Consider the following 22,774-nt stretch of genomic DNA (forward strand, 5'->3'; position numbering starts at 1 on the left):
ATTTAATTTATTCAAACAGTTCTTTGAAACCAAACAATATGATGTGATATTAATCCTAGGTAGTTCTATGGTTAGATTGAACTCTAACTATCCTGTCTGATCTGATGTTTAAAATTTATGAGTTTTATGCCCCCTTAAAAAACCCTCTAAAAGACTTATTTCATTGCCACATGGCTTGCGTGGCTTTTGTGTCTAGACACAGAAGTGTGTGAAAGTATCGCATTGCTCCCATGGAAAAGCGCAAATTCCACCCAAGGCGATACTTGTGCGTGCAAACATCACTCGTGTAAGATGGAGAGTGTTCTTTGAGCAGATGAGGTGGAGAGGCGGCCAATAAAGAAGACACCCGGTTCGTCAATAGGGGGCGAAGAGAGAGAGAGAGAGAGAGAGAGAGAGAGAGAGAGCTTTGGCTTTGTTGCGTCAAGAAATCGTCGAGCGGTCCTGCGAGTGCCGTCACTTGCAAGTGGACCAAGGGGTCAACAGAGAGAACCGGTGTGGTTCTGGCCTAGGGCTCTCCGATGCCAAAGTTAGATCTCCTGAGCAAATAGATGAATAGTGATTATTCAGTATGAGTTTAGATGTCCTTTGATGGGGTTGTGTACCTTGCCTTTTATAGTAGTGTATGGCAGTGTGGAGAGTCCCAGTTTGATGGCGATTGTGCCGTTGAGTGAATAGATGCCCTGGGTAACGGGGCTCTATCCTGATTGGCCATCTCCCCGCGGGAGGGGGTGTCCTGGTGGTATCAAGATCCTTGGTGGATAGATACCCGTGTGTGGTGATAACGTCATTGGTGCTTGAATCCGTCTGGGTGACATGACTTCTAAACGGTGGCCTAGAGTCCTGGTGGTGACATGAGTCTGTAGTGATATGATCGGGTCATAGATGAGTAGTCCCGATGTCCGTGCACCTCACGTCTGTGTCCACGATGCCGTGCCTGGGTGCAGGCTGCGCCTGGGTGAGAGGCTGCGCCTAGGTGTGGCCACGCCTAGGTGAGGCTGCGCCTGAGTGGTGGCCGTGCCTGGGTGAGGCCGCGCCTGGGTGTGGCCGCGCTTGGGTGGGGTTGTGCCTGGGTGAGAGGCCGCTTGGGTGTGGCCGCGCCTAGGTGAGGCCGCGCCTGAGTGGTGGCCGCTGGGTGCAGGCCGCGCCTGGGTGAGGCCGCACCTGGGTGCTGGCCGCGATCGGGTGGTGGGACCCTGGTTCGTTCCCCTTGGTTCTGGAGCGGGTCACCCTGTGACATGTGGCGGCCGCCGATTAATCCAATGAATCTTGGATGTATCGGGCTTATATCACCAACTCAGAGATCCTCCCATCCCCACAAGGCCACAACCCAAAATTTTGACTTTTCAACACTTTGGATTGACATGGAAAGGGAGACAGGGACAGAGATACGGGCGGCATCGTATTCACGAGCTAGCAAAGAGGGGCTCTTACTTCTTCTTCTATAGACTATATATATCACGCGGAGCTGAACCTATTAATTACCAAAATCTACTGATCTACATCAATTATTTGAATGCACTTATAGTCCCAAGAACTCCAAAAAAATTTAAATGACAAATTAGAGATACATTGAAGTCTCAGCCTTCATTATTGAGCCTTATACATTAGGAAGCAATCAAAGCCTCTCTGACATGGCGCACACTATCTCATGTGTCATCTATGCCACGTGGATCGATTTCTGTCACTTACTTGAGATTGTGACACGTTCATGAGCTTTGACAAATTAAGATACACCCTAGACCCCACCCCACTACATAGGTTCATGTATGTGGTTTAATGCCAAGGGAATTGAAGAAGAAGAAGCTAAAGAATATGCGATATCTAGAAGATTCATGTTTCACCAATTGATCAAAGGGTAAATTACATGTCACCCTCTGGTTTTCAAACGAAACTCAAGTTATTTATTGATTTTTGAAAATACTCATCCGTCCTCTTTTACAGTAACGGTGTTAGTCTGATGTTAGTTATTGGTGTGAAAGGATTATTTTACCCTTGTTCTAAAACATTAGAATTAAATTTATAATACTATTCTTCAAAATCTATATTTGAATGTCAAGAATAGTTTAAGGATTTAATTTTATTTAATTAGCTGACATCATCACTTAACATCATAGAACAAACTTTACGTAGAGACTAATTTGTCATATTGGGGTTTAATACAGGGGGTAATTTGAATTTCATTTAAAAAAATCAAGGGATGACGTGTAATTTAACCTTGATAAAAAATTAAAAACATCATCTCGAGACCCAAATTTCAAACCTAAGACACTAAGGAGGCTTCTATGGTTAAGTAAATAAAGCATCCAATGAAAGCTAATTATGGGATCCCCAAAAAGCAACAAAGAATGGGGGGGAGGAAAATCACTCATGTGTTATGTTTGAAAATCATTTCACTTTCTTAGCAAATAATTGAGTCAATAATTCCCCTTTTTCGGTGTTATATTGCACGTCAACCTCAATTCAATATTATTATATATAAAGGAGAATTCAAAATATTATATTGAAAGCTTTTTTTTTTTTTTTTTTTTTTGGGTTCTTTCCGGAGTTTGCCTCCAAGATGTTGTAAGCATTGGTAATAGATTATGGATTTTCTTTCTCTCAAGTGTTGGGTGGACGGTTGAATTCTTAAGTGTGGTGTATTGGACCGCACTTGAAAGGATAAATTTCCCTAGATTACCCACTTAGGCTTTTGAATATAGTAGTATATTGTATCTTTCTTTGGCTTGCATTATGCATGTGCTTTTTTCTATTATTAAAAAAGAAAAGACAAAAAAAAAGGTAAAAGATCATTACCGAACAAGGTTTTAAAAATCAGAATCAAGAATAAGGTCGGCCTCCATGGATTCCGATGTAATTCCAATCCCGATTGACTGGAAATAAAAGAATCAACTAAAAAGGCTAAAAAAAAGGATTCTAAAAAAGGGATAAAGTTTTTCTCATATCTTCAATTCTTTTTTTTGTGTTTTTTACTCAGCAATCTTGTAGATCTAGGTACAATAAATTAGTTTCCGTCACTCTCTACTATTTTGGTAACTAAAGGAAGGAGATAATGGCCAAGAAAAGAGATTAGTATCAAAATTTTATTAATTAATAAAGATAAAAATAATATAATGAGACTCAAAAGGGAGAACTTCCTGTCTTTTCTTTGAATCAAAAAAATATTCCGATTGAATTCAAATAGAATAGAAATAAATTTAAGAGAAAGGTTCTCTGAGCCCCAAGGGTAATACTTGTTACTGTAGAAAACCTAGAACCTGTAACCAGTAACTTTAGAGAGGAGAAAAGAGAGAATAGAAGATACAAGTTGTAATACTTGAATTATTTAATTGATAGGTAAACCCCTCTATTTATAATAGAGGAAAAATTACAAAGAGACTAAACTAGGCGATGTGGGACTAAAACCCACATAGCCTACATAAACTTAATAATATAAGAAGAATAAAATTACCCCAAAAAGATCAGAATACCTCCATGGTATTCTAGATTACATATTCCAACACTCCCCCTCAAGTTGGATTATACCAATAAGAGAAGAAGAAAAATCCAGTTTGAACTAAATAAAAAAAGAACTCCATAATAATGCTAACACTCCCCTTCAAGTTGGCGCATACAAGGTACTAATACCCAACTTGAACAAAATGGAAAAAAATTAAATTGCAGCAGAATCCAGCTTGAAATATGAATGCAGCTCCCAAATAAACCTTCAAGAATTTGAAAAAATAGATCTTCAAAACTTAGGCAGACATGATCAGCAAACTGGGACTGGAATGTCTTCCAAAAAAGGCAGCTTTCAACGATCTTCAATAGCTATCCAGTGATGAATCTCAGATTGTCATAGTGATTTAGAATCTTGAAGTGAAATAACTAGAGCAGCAAGCAGCGAAAACAAACTGAATCAGTCAATGGAAAAAATACTGTATCAATCCAACTGAAAGTCCTCAAATAGGCAACAACCAAATATCTTCAGTACTCTTCAATACTTCAATCTCCCCCTTACGGCAAACTCAACCCAATAACGAAAGATATCCAATGGCAATGGTGGAGAAAACTGGTCTTCTATGTTTTGCACCAATGTTCCTGCAAGTTTTGCATTCTGCAATGTCTGCAGGTGTATTGTACATAATCCCCCCTCCTCACGTGTAGTACACGTGGACATAATAGAGATGATGTAAGAAATAGGGCAAAAACATAATATTCCAGAATTTTCCAAAGGTACCATGGGTAAGTAAAAAGAAAGGAATGGCAAAATTATAATTTACCAGAAGTTTCCAAAGATGTTATGGATAAATACCAAAGGTATGGGATATGAAGGAAATTAGAATTATTGAAAGAGAAAGGTGTTGAAAAAAAAGATGGCATGGCTGTAATTTGGTGAAAATTCACTTTTAAATACAATCCAAGCCAAAGGGCACACTGATAATAAACCAAAATTTTTAAGGGTCAATTGGGTAGTCAAATAGGGGAATGTATCAAAAAATAATGGCAGTTTCGTAAATAACCAGAATTTTACAAGGGGAATGGCAGAATTGTAAATAACACAATTAAAAAAGGGATGGCATAGTTGTAATTTAGATGAAATCTAATTACAAATACCACCCAAGGCAAAAGGGTAATCTTGAAATAAGAAGTAAAATAAGGACATGAGTGACTTGGTGCTAATGAGAGGGTCATAAATGGAAAACTCAAAGAAGGAAATAAAGGATAGGAATATGGAAAGCAATCATCGTATTCCAGCAATTCTAGCATTTTGTAGAGGAAGTCTTCTTCCTCACGACACCACCTGGAGTGAAAACCAGGGAGTTTGAGACCTTCACACAAGAAGAAGAAAACCATGGCTATTGCAACAGTGCAACCGAGAGCCAGAGAGAGGAGGCGGTAACCAGGACCCATTGATGAAGAATGCTATCTTCTTCCTTACGACTCAACAGAACCAACAAATCCAGTGGAAAAGGAATCCTGAGATTCGAAGAACAAAGCAGGAACTTCATGGCCATTCAAAAGAATCAAGCTGTGATTTCCAGAAAAAAAAGAGACTTGATCGATCTTCAAAAAGGAAGAACTAGTAGAAATTCCAATCTACAATCTCCCAGTTGCTGGACAGAATTGATTCAAAAATCTGGGCAGAATCGATGCAACCATCGACCAATCCTTCGATCCAGTTAATACCAGAGCCATAGCAGCGGCAGTCAGAGGCGAAAAGGAGGTGGATTCAAAGAATCGACAGCGGCAAAAGCATCGACTTGAGGTAGCAATCAGCAAATCGAAGAGATAACACCAATCTTCAATTCAGCAGAACCACAGCCCTATCAGTACAATCGAAGGAAATCGATATTCCTCAACTATCGTCTGCAAATATGATCGGAAGTAGTGAATCAAATCAATAATCTTTGACTCAGAAGTAAACTCGAGCAACAGTTTGCAATACCCATGGAGAAGTCGAACATAGCAGCAGCAGCAGAAAACGATAGCAGATTCGAAGCTCCAAAAAAAACTAGTTCAATCGACAATATTCCCTAATAGCATGTCGATAGCAGTAGCAACAGATGCAGACCAAGAATGATAGTCTACGGTGCTAAAACAACCAGAAGAAGAAACCAATATGAAACCAAAACGAAACCTTAGTTCTCCTTCTTTTATGAACTAGGGTTTCTCCATAAATCGAAGAATCTTGAAACGACTCCCAAACCGACAATCTTAGAGAGAATCAGTCACTGGTTGCCTTGCTTTGATACCATGTAGAAAACCTAGGACCTGTAACCAGTAACTTTAGAGAGGAGAAAAGAGAGAATAGAAGATAGAAATTGTAATATTTGAATTATTTAATGGGAAAATATCATCCCCCTCCCCTCTAAGTTTGCCTAATATCAATCCAGTACTCAAGTTTTGAAAAATATCTTCCCCCGCCCCTACTTTATAAAGTTACTATCAACCGTACCCTAAATGACTAACTCTGTTAAAATAGCATATGAAAAGTCAATATTACCCTTTTAAATTAGAGTTAATGGGTCGATCCACCAACCCGACCCTGGCACACATTAGCACCTTCTCAGCAGTGCACGTTAGTAAATTCCAATTACTTAACTTAAAGAAAACCTTTTTCTTTTAATTATATTGAGGGAATCAGGCGAAGAATATTCCCCATCGTCTTCCCCAAATCGACATACAGGGAAAAAACCCTATTAGGGTTTCAATTCACCCACCGCCGCCCCTTGTGGTGGCCAAAAGGAGGGCCGGCAGCCTCCAAAATCATGGGTGAATGATAACTGTTGCTGCAATTTTGGAGATCAAACTAGAAGGGCTACTCGACAATAGTTGAAGGCTGGTCTGAGATTAGGTTTGGTCTATGCTGATATATCTCTACATCTGATCCCTATATCAAGAATTGGCATATCTTAGAATATATTCATCTGTTTAACTTGAAATTTTCAGAATTTATCCCTTGTTGTATTATCTCCACTCGATGGGATTCTTAAGCTCATCCATGTCTCTTTGAGTGTGTTAAAGTAAATCTCTTGAATCCTGAGTTCAAATTCTAATTCTGTTAAAGTGACATATCGATATGTACAAGGGTCCGGGTTGAAAGAAAATAAGGAAGAAGGTAGGGAAGAGATAAGGTAAGGAGATGGAAATGAGAAGCCAAATAGAAGTTGGGTGGAGGGTGGAAGGTGAAAGGCGGAAGTTGGGGTGATTGTGGATGGTTGAATGATAAAAGATAACAGAAATCAAATCTCCAAAGCTTAATTTCAGTTTTAACAAACCAACGGATTCTCTGTTTTTCTATTTATTTCAGCGTGGTTTGATTTGTTACTTAAATCTGATTTTGTAACATGTTCAGCCCCAACTTTTGGGACATCAAAGAGCATCTCCTAGGTAACCTTCGACCTTAGTTTGGTGGGCATCAGAACAATATCTTGGCTGCTATCTGAAATCACCCGAAACCTGCAAATTTTGGATTCCAGAATTTTGGGTATCGTTTTTTTGGGTTTTGGAAAGGAAGTGGGTCACGGTGTGATGATAAATTTGGTTAATTGAAGGAAAAGAGAGATGGGTTCGGTTAGGGTGTTTGGAGAAGAAGAAGAAGAAGAAAGGCGGGAAGAAGATTGGAGATGGAGATGTGGGCTTGAGTTTCAGTTTCGTGTGGAGAAAGAGATGGGTAATATCCAGTCCAAGAGAAGGATGGAGGAGCTGGGTTAAAAGATGGAAATGGGGTTCGACGGTGGTGGTGGTGGTGGTGGAAGAGGATTTGTGGCGGCAGCGGTGACGATGATGGTGGTGTTGGCAGAAGAAGAAGAACAAACGTAGAGAGGAAGAAGAGGAAATGGGGTTTTGGGTTGAAGAAGGTAAAATTGGAATAAAATTACTAAGGGTAATCTGGGGTTTTAGAAAAATTAGATATCACTTAATGGAGTTTTTTAACGGTTAAGGTATGGTTGATATAATCTTTATAAAGTAGGAAGAGGGGGAAGATATTTTTCAAAACTTGGGTACTGGATTGATATTAGGCAAACTTAGAGGGGAGGGGGATGATATTTTTCCTTATTTAATTGATAGGTAAGCCCCTCTATTTATAATAAAGGAGAAATTATAAAAAGACTAAACTAGGCGATGTGGGACTAAAACCCACATAGCTGACATAAACTTAATAATATAAGAAGAATAAAATTATCCCAAAAAGACCAGAATACCCCTCATGTTATTCTGGATTACATATTCCAACAATTACTTTCCTTCTCACATGAAATGACTTCATTACCCTCTTATATACAATATCATTTTGTCATACCTCATTGATGCGCTCCTCAATACCACTTGTTCAAAGAACCCTTTCTCTAAGTTTACATAAAATACCCACTGGCGTGGTCACCAAAGCATGTAGAACCTTTTAAGTTATTGATCAAAGTCTCTACTTTTTACTCCAATAGTCTTAATGGGTCCGAGTCTAATTTCAATTGCAGATCCTTCAAGTAATTGAAAAAGACTACACTACAAATGGAAAAAATTAAACTGAGTTGGCTTAACCAAATTCCTGTTCCTACGAAACAAATGTTTGAAAATGTCAATTATAAATGTCTATTTGCTTTGGGTATTGCCTCTCCAAGTCTGAACAGTCATTGATTATCTACGCACCAGCTAGAATTAACCCTAACCCCATGATTATGACTCCTTTCTAGAAACTAAAACTATTGCTTACCCAACAACTCTCTGCAGTCTCTACTTAACTTTCAATTTAATGAAAGGTAGTAGTCCTCACCCCTCACCCCTCACCCGGAATTTGACTCCCCAAGGTCCTCTAATAAGGGGGTGCGGAAATGACCACCCTACCCCTGCTCTAATAGTGGGGTCCCCCCTCCCCTCTTTATTGAATATGGATCATCTAGACGTAGCAACAGGCAACAGGTGAACATACATGTGAGAGCCAATCACTTGTCCTATTTTTTTCATTTACAAAGGGAGAAGGGGTTTTTAAAGAAACCAAATTAAAATGTGATTGACTCTCACATGTACATTCACCTGTTGGTACGTATAAGGGAACCAAACTCCTATCTATTAGAAGAACTTGCGGAAATGGAGCAAACAGGAAATACCCCCTCACCCCTCTACATATAAATATAGACACCAAGTTTTAGTCGGCACCAAATCTTCCAAGTGGCATCTTTTTGGCACATCCCAATTGGTCATGACATCATGTCAAATTTAAGTCCAAAAGCACCAACACATCATAAGTCAAATAATTTCTTTTCCACATATGTAGGCCATATTAAAAGAATAGTTTTGATATCTTAGAAAAGAGGAGCTTTATAAAAGAATAGAAATAATGAAAATTTTATTTTGGGGGTAGAATAGAAGGCATGAATCTTAAGTTTAGTCTTGGAAAGTAGATATGAATTTGAACATTTGAAATCATGAACATGGACATGTCTATTATTAGAATTCAGTAACCACAGTGGTATATGAAAAAGAAAAAACAAATTCTTGAGCCGATTATAGAAGAAGTTACACTGACCCACGTAGGGAACAATTCATACTAACTGAATTGATATCTCACCCGTTTCATAAAATCATTCGATAAGCATTCTCTAACATATTGGGGGAAGCTACAAACCAACTGATAAGACTCTCTTCTTTTTACAATTAGCTTATCAAGATAATCTGCAGCAGAATTCACTTTCCTAAAACAATGAGAAATTTTCCATATGAAATATCTTTCCCTCTTTCATCTTTATATGAAATGACTCTCTAGTCCTTATATTTAAAACTGTTTCATTATTCTTTATTTATGCACTCCCTAGCTGGAATAATTATCACCTTCAATTCGCCGTGCGCTTCAATTTCCTCCAATTCCTCACATAGGAGCGGAAATGATCACTCTACCCCATCTTGGGCAGTGTGTTTGGGCTGGGATATAGTGGTCATTTCCGCTTCTATGTGAGGAATTGGAGGAATTTTGAGCGGGCAGCGAATTGGAGGGGATAACGATTCCCCTAGCTATGTAGCTTGCTCTGAGAACTCTCTCTCATGAAAAATAAAAAAATCTCATTACAATCCGGCTCCTCTCTAGGGAGGCCAACGTCCTGGGTGTATCCAAGAAGTATCCAAGGGTTGGGCTGTGCCGCACACATCTCGGTGCATACCTACGGATGTGTGCAACACAACCCAACGATTGGATGCTCCTTGGGTGTGTTGGGCATCCTGGAGAAGAGCCCAATCCTTAGAAATAGAATTTAGCTCATCTCCAAGGAGCCCAATACGTCCAAAATACTATCAACCATTGGACTGTATTGCACACATCCCTAAATATGCACCGAGATATGTGCGACACCAGATATCCACCAAAAGAAAAAGAAAGAGAAAGTGAGAAACTCATCTCCCTACAAATAGAAACAATCCTATTTTTCGTCTATCAGCACTGACAGTTGTCAATATGTTTGATGCATTACGTATGTGATATGTCCCGCATATTTCAATTAGTAGACCCCATTTAATGTGAGTCTCGACGAAAACCCCACCACTCCACCATTCTCATCATCTTTCAAAATCAGCTTTGGTCACATCTGAATTTGCCAATTGGCGCCATTGAAAGTTTAAAATTTCTTCAATACAATCTGGGCCCATCACTAAAAATAACAAAATCAATCAATTAATCAATCAATCAATCAATCAAAATCGCTCTCTCTCAAACAGAATTATAAGAAATCGAAACATAATAGAATATTAAAAGGTAAAAAAGAACCTAGTGGTGTTAGTTTTACATTGGCTGCCTTTTTGTGTGATTTGTCCATTTGAGAATCTATGGAATGCCCAATAAGTTATGTTACTTTGAAAAATGATAATGGTAATTTCATTGTTAGATGTTTAAGAAATAGTTTCGATAGCCCATTTGCCAATTCAGATGCAGTTCAATAATAGGGAGAAAACCTAGTCTAATTTTAATACCATGTAAATTAATGTTCAATCCAAAAGCTCGAGGCATATATCGGGTGAAATGATTCGTATATGAGGAGATAAAAGATTCTAGAATATCCGATGTGAGACTATTCTCTTAATAATGTAAATCTTATTTGCACTAATTTCCAAAGCTTTATTTTTATCATTTGACCAACTCAAAGTGAATTAAAATAATATAAACTAAATGCAAAGTAAACACCATAGATTGTCATTAAGGGGATCAATCAAAATGATAGAGATAAATCACCTACCCTGAAAAAACTAAATGAATCACAAAATTAGTGACCATGACACACAAAATTTCCCTATAGTAAGGCCTCTTAAGTCAGTTTCTAGAATAAACCCAATAGTCTTATAACCACACGTCGATCGTGGTAGTTGTTGTGCTTGCAATTTCAAGTCCATCAGATAAAATCAAAGCATTGTCGCCATTTAAACACATTTACACCTTATTGTACTTGCAAGTGTTCGAATCTACCCTATCATAAGAATGAACTTAATATATGAACAGATCACATTGTCCAAAGATTCCATTATAAACTATTCATTACTAAGCATAATTATCTTTCTATAAGAATTATTGCTTCTTGTGTAACATGAAAAGAAACTTACATTTTTTTTATAAAGGTAATTAATATGGATTTCTTATGTACTTTCCTTTGTAAATTAATTACTTTAGCCTTTATTGTAGGCTATAAAGGGAGCAAACGTAAGTTAATAATGTCAACTCAATAATGATATGTTTAAGTAAATGTAATAAAGTCACTAATTGCTATTATTGAACCTAAGCATGGTGGTGAGCTCCAATTGGGTTTTTCTTGGTCTTCACCGAAAATGGATCCATCCATAAAATCATTACAATTGGAAAACCAGCCTTAATTACAACTTAAACGTTTAAACCAGCCTTTTAAGTCAAAATTTCAGGTTCCCATCTTTTTCTTTCCTTTTATGTATTAAGTCTGCACCACACGTTAATTGTTTCTATACCATGTAGGTATTAATTTCATGTTTGCCTAAGAGTGCAGGAAATCTAAATCTCAAAATGGAATGAGACATTAGAAAACTAACCCAATTGTTCGTTTAATTAGATTGAGTAAGATAAAGATTATGAATTATTAAAATACATATTACCGTGTCTGTTCTACCATCTCTATGATGTACATTTTTTGACATTTTTGCTTCCAACCATTGCTAAATATGTTAGACATAATTAATCGCGTAAGAACGGGTGCAACAGACGACAATAACAAGTCCAAGGGAGAAAAAGATAATTATAGCATGGATGTGGTGCACACGATTAACAGCTCCTTCAAATATTTTTCCCGCAATTTAAAAATGTACACGGATGAGGATTTAGGGTATTTCAATAATACACATTTTTATTCTTGGATAATTTGCTTAATTAAACGAAAGATTGTGTGGGTAATTTGATAAACTATCCAAAGTACAATTGTGATGTTGCTTTTCCACCGAACTCAGATTTGGGTTGGGTTGGTTTGGAGTTATCGCTCGTGAACATCTAGGTGACCAGATCTTCGTCCTACCGAAGACAATTAATGGAGTTTAATAATATCCTTACAGGGGGAAGCGTCGGCCATCAAATCGGGGTTAGTACATGCTCTTTCATCAGGGAGAAACGTGAAGGTTATGAGAAAAAGATTTATTGCTATAATTAGATCATGAAGAGTCCAAAGCTTATGAGTAGTTTGTGCTGCCATGGAATGGATTGGATCCATATATATATACAATCTTACTAGTCATTGATGGTACCTTTTTGTCAAGAAGTGAGCTATGTTGTTAATCTCCCTAAGAACAAAGATGAAAGAATATTCTGTAACGCAGGAAGCTAACTTAAAGAGTATACCACAAATAACGCAATTAGAGGGTGGATGACAAAATTAGAACCATTTCCTTTATTATAGCGCCGTGCAAGGGAGGGCATTTTCCCTTTCATTCATATGATTTGATGTTGGATTAGATTTAAAGATTTTAGGGGTGAGGGTGGTCAAAACTGTTGATTAATACTATCATCCTATGGTTAAAAATTCAATATCATTAATGATCCACGTACGTCTCAAATCAAATTAAGACTAGTATTACTCATCTATGAAATAATGTAACTCTTACTTGTTGAAGTCTTAGTCTAGCTAGACGCATTCTGAAACATGATTCTTCTCTAGTTTCTCAAAATCTATTATGAGAATGCATACCAATTAAGTGGAGCCCAAAATATATAATTCTTAGCATAACATGGGTAGCGAAAGCTGGTTTTTACTTCTTACTGAAATCAGTGATAATGAATTAAATGGTTTCGATATGCAATCTTGAAATAAATTCTAGGGTAAAATTACACGTCACCCCCTGGTTTTTGAAAAAAAACTCAAATCACCCTCTCTACAGTAACGGTGGTAGTCTGCTGTTAGTTATTAGTGTGAAATGACTATTTTACCCTTGTACTGAAACATTAGAATTAAATTTATAATACTACCCTTCCTTCATCTTTAATATTGGTCAAGGGTAGCTTAGGAATTTAAATTTAACTGGTTGACATCATCACTTAATAGCATAAAAGTAATGATAGGGACTAATGTTTCATATTAGGGTCTAAATCAAAGAGTGATTTGAGTTTTTTCAAAAACCAAGGGATGACGTGTAATTTACCCTAAATTAAATGCAAACAACCACTAATTGTAGATTGTTGGCTTGCCGTAGTCTTCTCTCTTAGCTTATAGTTGGCATATAGACCATTGAGTAGTATAATAAAAAAAACATAAAAAAATAAAAAATAAAAATTAAATGGAGATCGACTACGCTGCACGTAAGGATAATAATGGACCAATTCCAATTTTTGAAACCCTAATTTGCCAGCACCAGGGAACACATACCTGATAAGGGTATTTTGATAAAACGGGCTGTCCCCGATAGTGACACCACCGTGTACTTTGTCTCACCTTATGTCTACCGATACACAGAGATTCCAAGTCTCAGGTGTCTATTGTTCCACTTGTTTTGTTACTTTACCGGACTCATACATTTCAAAGTCAAAGTTAAAAATGTTTAGCGAACGAAAAGTAACACACTTGTTCTCCACACCTCTCAGAAGTCGACAAAAGGTGTGGAGAAGTGGAGAACAAATATACATCAATACGCATCTTCTGGACTCTCTCTTTATCTAGAAAAACAAAAAAAAAAAAAAAAAAAAATCTGCTGGACTATCTGCGGCATGGTTTTAGTGCACGGTATCGGAATAGGTATCGATAACACACAAAATCGATATGATACCGATATAATATCGGCCTAGGTTGACTATAATGGACAAAATTACCCTTAAAATTCCTTTAAAAATAAATTTTTTGACCATTTTACCATTTGTCCGTACCGTACTATTGATATGGTATCAGCACGGTATCGGTATCGATGATTGACGTAATCGATACATATTGCCCAATACAGGCGATACAATACCAATACTTAGAACCATGATCTGCGGTCCTTTTTCTATTCTTTAATTAGTCCTTACCACTTCCTTTTTCTTTTTCTTTTTTTTTTCTTCATATTTTAATGTGAAAAATGCCATCCCCTCCCCATATATAATAGAGGTTTCCTACGATGCCAGAGTGGGTAATCCTACCAATAAGAGGGTGGTATACATAAGAATTCATCCAGCAAAGTGTCTCCATATTTTGTGGGAAGAGAGAGAATCTCAGTGTAGATCCCGTGTTTTATGGAAGCTGCAACTTCAGAATCATTTGGATTAGTTACTATTTTCCCTTTCCACATTCAAAATGAGATCAGGAAGGATATCCTAGGAATTCCCAAATATTGTTTTATCTAGTTCAATTTTTTGGGGTTGGCCGGTCTTGTTGATGGCATTGCCGAAGGTAGGGCCAACCTTTCCCTTTTTTGTTCTTGTATCCTCTGGGTATGCTCAAATTAAGTCTTTGTAATTTTTTTCTATTAATATATTCATTCTGATTCTTAACAAAAACACACAAAAAAGGGAATTTGCACTTTGACATTACCTACTAGTTACCTAGGCAAGAGTATAGTGACCTAAATTGGATGAGTCCTAAATGCAGACTTAAAGAATGAAAATAGAATAGTTATTAGTTTACTACCATATCATGACCAATTAATCCAGATGATATTTTTACAAATTTATTTTGTTTGGCTATTTTGTTAAAATTCCTTATCCTTTTATAAATTTTCAAAAACTATTGTATATGATAATGGACCATTATTTAAAATGGTTGATTGAGTAAAAGAATCCACCCACATAGACTAATTGACCAAGATACTATCAAATTTTCCTTAAAAAAATACAAATATAGATTGAAAAGTGTTTTCTAAGTTTTTGCATTGCATTTTGTCTTACAACCATACACTACAAAAAGTTTTTGTATTGAAGTATTAATAAAATATGGTTGGGGGATTGCTCAAATAGATTACTTAAAAAATTCAGCAAATGTTTTATAATCATGTTTAACTTTTTTAAATTGTAATCAATGAAATCAAATTGATCTAATTTATAGAATAAAAATATTTGGTTATTTTCTCCTATGTAAAGATTCAACTCATATGTTTACGGGCTTTGTTCCACATCTTTTGTGGTTAGGGTGTTGGTTAGGTCCTCCTTAGGTCTCTGCCTTGTTGTATATTCTCCTCTCCCCTCCCCCCCCTTCTCTTTGTCTGGTTCTTTGCAATAAATTATATTCATAGAAAATGACATAAACTCTGAAGCTATATTGGAGAATCCAAACCAAAGGCATTAGATAGAGAGAGCTCCTCAAACATATAAATACACCAATTAAGGATCTTAAAATAATGATGTAAGACTATAATTCTATAACTCCCAACATCTCAACACTTCATAAGGATGAGGCTAATGATAAAATGCAATTGATCACGTACATTATGTTACAATCAAAACTCCTATATTGGCTTATCTGAATTAATTGTGATTGAATAGTTTGAATTGAAGCATTAGTGAGCATTGCATAATATGTAGGAGAATCTTCAATTTTAGAGAGTCTGGATATCTACTTTGTAAGATTCAATAACAAACATGTTATGTAAAACAACCACAAACTGCTGCATCATAAAAATTTTATGTATAATTTAAAATTCTCACATGATTCATCCTAGCCAAATATCTATTTAAGTTAATAATTTAAAATTGTTGTGAAAGGGTTTTATTTATTTATTTTTTTGATAAACATGGCCGGGGATAGCAGTAAGACCTCCCTTCCTCTCTCTCTCTCTCTCTCTCTCTCTAGAGAGAGAGAGAGAGAGAGAGAGAACACCCCCCCCCATCTCTTTTCAGACAATTCCAGAAAGAAAATGGAAATCTCATTATTATTTTAGATCAATTTAACTCCCAAATCTTCTCCTCCCTCCCCCGTCCTTGCCTTCTATGTGTTTTGTATTCCTTGGTGCTTTGTTGAATAAATTTGATATTCAAAAAATCACGCATAAGAAAATAGCTTAGCTTTGGGAGATGAAAGAATAAAAGCTCGTGATCAAAAAATATATGAGGACTACAACACTAACCGGACCAAAACTACTGCCCGCATAGGAAAGTAGCTTAGCTTTCCATAGCTGATTGGCAAGAATTTGAAATATTTCAAAGGTTCTCATGATTTCATTCGAGCCAAACGTTGTTTCTGTTGTTGTTTCGTTTGGCTCCTATGAAATCATTGAAATCTTTGAAATACTTCAAATTTTTGCGACAAGGCCCTTCTGAAAAAGAAAAACAGTAAAAAAGGCCTTAACCAATGCCACGAGGCCCTTCTAGAATCCATTTTAAACCCCTTTCTATCTTTTTCAAACCTTTTGTTTTGCTCCCAATCATACGGAGTGAGAAATGGAGGCTAAGAAAAAAATGAGAGAGAGGTGGGGGGTGGGGGGTGGGGGCTTCAACCAACTTTCAAGAGTGCGGCAGAAAGTTAGTTTGAATCGAAGCAATAATTAGGAATGGCAGATGAATGTGTGCCCCTGTAAAGAGCTGTCTGTGTTGGGTTCTTAATTAATGTAAACATCAAAGGAGACCTTAGCACCTTCTATATTTTAAAAATAATAAATCAAACACCAATTTGTTTGTAAATAAATAGAAATATATATTCCCTTCCTCATGACCTCAGCAAAGCAACCAAAACCCAGTTTTAAAATTTAACGGGTTTTAATTCCAACACGTTGATGCTTATGAAATTAAATGGGGCCGGCCGCCTTAGATTAGATCTCACAAAAACTATTCTCTCTCCAAGCTTACACTGTTTATAAATAAATTCCATAAATATTTCTGTACCTTTGTTATGACCAAAAGAATAATAATAAATAATAAGAAATATGGAGCAGCCCCAGTATAAAAATCACTGACGACTCTCACTCACTCTTTGTGAACTTAAATAGAAGAAGAATCACTCACAATACACTCACACCCCCTTTGAAACACAGAGAGAGAGAGAGAGAGAGAGAGAGAGAGAGAAAGAAAGAAAGAGAAATTGGTTTTGCAAAATCAATCTCTTTCTCTCTCTATCAAATGGGGAGAAGCCCTTGCTGTGCTAAGGAGGGTCTGAACAGAGGAGCTTGGACTGCTCTTGAAGATAAAATCTTGGCGGATTACATTAAAATCCATGGTGAAGGGAAATGGAGAAACCTTCCCAAGAAAGCAGGTAAAGTTGAGAAATTAATCTTTTTTCTGTCAAGTACTGAAACTGCAGAAAGTGAATTAATTTCAGATACACTGACACTGAAATTAAAACTGTTGATGCTGCAGGTCTCAAGAGATGCGGAAAGAGTTGCAGACTTCGTTGGTTAAATTATTTAAGACCAGATATCAAGAGAGGAAATATAACTCATGATGAAGAAGAACTCATTGTCAGACTCCACAAGCTCTTGGGAAACAGGTTTTTTTCTTCTCCTTCTTCTTCTTCTTCTTCTTCTTCTTCTTCTCTTTTGGTTTCTTAATTTGATTTTTAATTCTATTCTTGCAGATGGTCACTTATAGCCGGAAGGCTTCCAGGGCGAACAGACAATGAAATCAAGAATTACTGGAATACTAATTTAGGAAAGAAGGTACAACAGGGTCACCCCCTCTCATCAACCATTTTGTCTTCTAAGGAAAATTGCAACTCTAAAGAGAAGAAGATGATGAAGAAGAAGGCAACTGTAGTGGAGAGATCATCACCACCACCTTCTTCTTCTACTTCACGTGTGGTTCGGACCAAAGCATTGAGATGTACAAAGAAGGTTTTCTTAACACCTGATGATCATCATCAACCCCAAAACCACAATCAAGTAGGAGGAATTCAATGTGGAGAAGAAGATAAGTCATCATCTTCTATATCTTCAGATTTAATGATGGACTTAAATGTGGGAGAATTCTGCTTTGCCGATCTTCTCCTTGACTCATCTGAATTCTCTCAGTTCTGTCATTTCAATGATGAGGGTTGTTGTGGTAATGACATTAATGGAAACCTAAAAAACAACAATGGAGACAATGGAGACAACAGCAAGAAGGATCTTCATGTTTCTTCATCTTCTGAAGAAAATCTGCTATACCCAGAAGAAATGGGAGTGGAAGGTTGGACAGGAAACGATTGTGTCTCTGATCTCAAGTCTTTGGCTTCTTTTCTTGATGCAGATGAGGATTGGTTAGGAGAATAATTAACTAATGACAAAATTAAGACTGAGAAGTTTATTAGATCTTTATTAGTAGTAGTCTTGATTAGTAACTTAATTAATTACACACTTCCTTCAACTACCCAAGCTAGCCCAACCCTAAAACTAGTGTTTAGTTTAGATCTGTGTCTTAATCTTTGAGTCTTGCTTGTATAATTCTACTTACAAGATCATATTTGGCTTTTAATCTTGTGTATAATATCAATAAAGTAACAGTCAATCCCTTAATTATCTTACTTAAGCATGGAGAACCATTTTAACTTTTTAGTATGATATTTCTCTTTCACTCAGCTCTCTCTCTCTCTCTCTCTCTCTCTCTCTCTCGCTCTCTCTCTCTCTCTCTCTCTCTCTCTCTCAACTCTCAACCCTCAACCCCCACAAGGGATTTGGGAAAGTGGGTAATGGGGGTTGGAAAAAAAAATGGGCCCGGCCAATTGGATGATGAGGACCATAGTTAGCATGGCTAATCAATCTTCAAGGAGACATAATAATAGTAGTAAGTCCTTACCAAGTGCCTAAAAGGGTTTTCCTTTTTCTTTAATGGTCTCTCATATTTCTTTTAATTTTCAATCTTCTTTTTTCCAGTGTAACTTTAATGATGAAGCCATAGATAGACAAGAGTGACAGATACCTCGTTAACAAAAAGTAAATATGGATATTCTTTTTGGAGGAGAAGAGACAAACAAAACATTAATATACCATAACATAACATAACTAAGTGGCTCCATAATTAATATTGTATAAAGACTTTGACTAATATGACCTCAATGGAGTTGGAAAGTAAAACCAAATGAAATCTTTGTGACAATTTAATTTGGTCACTATCTCAATTGATAAGTTTGATAGCAGAGAATACATTATTTTTAGCTAATGACATGAATGTTCATCAACTACTCTTACGTTTTCCATTCAACCCAACCCAAGTTTAGCTAAAGAAAAAAGATATTTTTTAGAGACTCTATATCAAGGGTTTGATGTTGACCATTGGCATTGCATGGGTTTCCTTATTTTTATCATGGGTTTTAAGTGTAAATTTAATTGAAATTTATAGTTACATAAGAGAAGTACTAGTCTTGATATTTCTATCATTGTAATTTTCCTTTGTTTTACCCATGGAAAATATGTGATCCATTCATATAATTTTTCTTTGTTAAGCCTTTTTTTTTTTTTTTTTTGTCTGTCATTTTCATGGTTCTTGATGTAATTCTCCTTTTTTCTATTGGGTCTTAATATATTTTTTTCATTTAAAAAAATAAATACGTTATCAATCGATTTATGTACGTGAAATGGTTAAATATTTTCGACGTTTTCCATGCAAAAATTTAGAAAATTTTCTTTTTCTTTTAGATGTTGTAATTTAAATTTGTCGCGCACTAAGACAAAACAAACATCCTAATCCTCGAGTTGCCGCGTTCGTGCCCCTATAATTAAAAATAGTAATAGGAGAAATTGTGCTTATGTAATTCTTTTCTTTGAATTGCCTTTTATTTTTCATATAATTCAATTGGATCAAATACATAGTTAGGGGCTTCTTGTCTCTTTTTTATTTTTTTTTTTCCTTCTTTTTGTTTTTGGTAAATTTTTTTTTTCTAATTTTGACAAATATTCATACATAAAAAATTATGGCTTTTGAAAAAAAAATCAAATTTATCTTAACACTTAAACACTTCTTAATTGTATATGTAAAGGTCCATTTCATTAGAAGTGAAGTTTAAAAAAAATTCTCCTAGGAACGTTTTCCTTGTGGCTTCTAAGTATTCCCTCATGGACCCACTCGCGTGCATAGCCTTCGACGTTGGTAGTTTTGATTTTGTTTTTGTATGTTTATCGTATGCGCGCATTAGCCTCCTTTTGATTGTATATATTTCTTTTCTTCCCTTTCTAATAAATTTGGTTTATATTAAAAAAACCTGCTTTGAATTATTTCTTTTTTTAATTTATTTTAATTGGATTTGACTTCACTTCACTAATGAAATTTTTTTTCCACTTTCCTTCAATTCACTTGTAACCCAAATGGATCTAAATATTAAACAAATATTGACATTTAATTCTCATAATAAAGTTTGACAATGACTCAATTACTTTCTAAAATATCTTGATTATTCACAATTTTCCTAATATAAAATTTTAAAATGAATGTGAAAAAATCCATGAATATTACCATGATAGTAGATGTGGTAAATGGATAAGGTTAACATCAAACAATATTTTACCAAATAACCCCTCTCCAAGTGGCAAAAGAAAATATAGGTCAGGGATCATTTTAAGTTGAACTTTGAAACTTCAACAAGTATCATTACTAAGGTATGAATCTAACACATAATATTTCTAACCCAAAAAAATTCCTATACATGGTAACAAGGATGAATTGGATATAGGCCTTGATCACATTAATTACTTTTCCTTAAGGTATTCTTAAAATCTATTAAAACAACTATAGTAGTAGGGGAGGGGAGAAAAATATATTTATTACTACAAATTAGAATTATCTATTGGGGTTAGAGAATTTACTTACAATTGGTAAGCAAAACCCTTAAAAATTCACTTTAATTAGAGACGATAATTGAAGTTTTGATCATAAGTTTGCTTCATTTTCATTTTCATTTAAGCAAAACCCTGAAAGATTCACTTTAGTACTAACACTGTCACATTAGGGCCCTATATGTGTTAGTTACATCGTATCTACAGGACTACAACAATTGTCCATTTATGGAGAATACGTATTTCCCTCTAACAATATTTTGTTATTTTTATTTTTTTTTTCTCTTTATTCATAATTTTATATTGGACACACATTCCTATGCCTAGACACATGAGGCAGGACATGAGCGAGATTTCGGGCATTAGGAGGGGTGGATCGATCATTTTACCCACCCCCAATGTGTCTGAATGTATCCTGCGCCCCGTTGCAAAGAATTTTATCCCTTTCATATTATATAATTACTTCCCCTTTAAATGCACCCCGCATTAAATTGAGGAATATGCGATCACCCGTGATTATTTTTCCCCTTTCCTTTTCTTTTTGTCCGTCCAGAGTTTACAATTATTTGTGTCTAGATCAAGAGAGAGAGAGAGAGGATTTTATTGTTTTGTTTTTGTGGGAGTCGTTGTAGACATTGACAAATGACAATGCTGTCTTGGCGGTTTAGGTCAAGCAAGAGCTGGCCCCACTTGGGTTGCATATAACGTTCAAGCTGAATCTAAATTCACGGTTATAAGTGAACGATAGAGACTACCTTTCTTTTTCTCTCTCTCTTTGGTATTAATTATTTTATCGTTATAGTTTTAGAAGGGAAGGGAAAGGAAGAAAAGAATGGAAAGTGAGACAACATATAAATGTGAAGTGAAGTGATTCCCAAGTAGCCAGACCCAGTAATCAACATCACTAAAGTCGGTGAATGGTATGGCGTCAGCTTATTTTTCTTATTGTCATATATATATGGAGAATGTTCTCTGTGCCGCAACGCAGCCTGTGCCCAGATACATGGGCAGCCTGTACAAGGGGGCAGGATGATCATTGCACCCATCCCCATGTGCTTAGGCACAGGCTGCACTACGGTACAAAGAACAGCGCCCCATATATATATATGGATTATTAATCTATTAATCTATTTGTTTTTTTTTTTTTTTTGGTAGGAATCTATTAGGTTAGTAGCTTAGGAATGTGATTAGGTTTTGGATGGAATTTTTAAGTGCCTGATTTGGTTTTTTTGCTTGGTACGGAAGACACACAGTTAATAGTCCATTATTAACTAGGATTTTAATCTTCTCCAATTCCCTAAAAGTATGCAGTGCGGTGGTTTAGTGTGGAGATGTCAACATCTGGCAACTTGGACATCCAAGGGTCTGAGCTCATTGATTTCAGTTTTTTTTTCTTCTTCTTCTCAAGTTCAGCACCGAGCTATCAGGTGTTGATATCTCCACCCTGAATTACTGCACTGCACATTTTAAGGAATTGAAGAAGATTATTTTCTTTAGGGACAATGGGGTCTAGTAGGGGGAGGGGATCAAGGGTTCCTTGTTACCTGGAGGAAACGTTAAACTTGAGAATGAAGAAGTCCTTTATTACGTATACAAATATCTTGCAAAGAAAAGAAGAAAATATGGGTTGAGAAAAAGAAAATAAATCCTATCCATTGACATTTAACCACCACCACACCCCATGGATGGTGGGATACCAACTCTGGTGGTTAAATGTCCTTGGCCAGAGAGGATCTTGACACACCCTCATCTGTCAATGAGGTGTAGTGAGGACCTGAGAACTCGTGACATCCAATGGTGCCAAACTCAAAAAAAAAAAAAAAAAAACTGGGCCAATCGAACTCGACACCATTGGATGTCGCACCTTTCACTTGTCGAGCTACCAAGCTCTCACTGCACCTCAATGGCAGATGAGGACGCCGGAGAAGATTAAAATCCGGAAATAGAAGATAAGAGATCAAATAAAGAAATATAAGATTGATTTTACAGGCAAAGTCAGGCGTCTCGATCTAATTTGGAGGTTACCAATCATCTTCTCAAGATAATCTCAACAGATAATTAATTTTAGAATGAGTATTACAATTAGATAACTACACAACATCCACCATTCCCACGTATACACAACTACTAATTTACTACTTCAGACACATAGAAATTCTTTAATTTC

General features: G+C 36.2%; 1 protein-coding gene across 1 annotated transcript; it reads left to right on the forward strand.

The window, feature by feature from the left end:
• Nucleotides 1-378: 378 nt before the first annotated feature.
• On the forward strand, nucleotides 379-21,473 carry LOC122668778 (transcription factor MYB1-like). Its single transcript, XM_043865312.1, has 6 exons — nucleotides 379-404; nucleotides 9,907-9,917; nucleotides 16,949-17,117; nucleotides 17,222-17,351; nucleotides 17,439-17,896; nucleotides 21,424-21,473. The coding sequence occupies exons 3-6, from the start codon at nucleotides 16,985-16,987 to the stop codon at nucleotides 21,471-21,473; spliced, it is 771 nt and encodes a 256-aa protein (XP_043721247.1). The 5' UTR covers nucleotides 379-404; nucleotides 9,907-9,917; nucleotides 16,949-16,984.
• Nucleotides 21,474-22,774: the final 1,301 nt, after the last annotated feature.

This window comes from Telopea speciosissima, chromosome 7 (assembly GCF_018873765.1).
Source record: "Telopea speciosissima isolate NSW1024214 ecotype Mountain lineage chromosome 7, Tspe_v1, whole genome shotgun sequence".
NCBI lineage: Eukaryota > Viridiplantae > Streptophyta > Magnoliopsida > Proteales > Proteaceae > Telopea > Telopea speciosissima.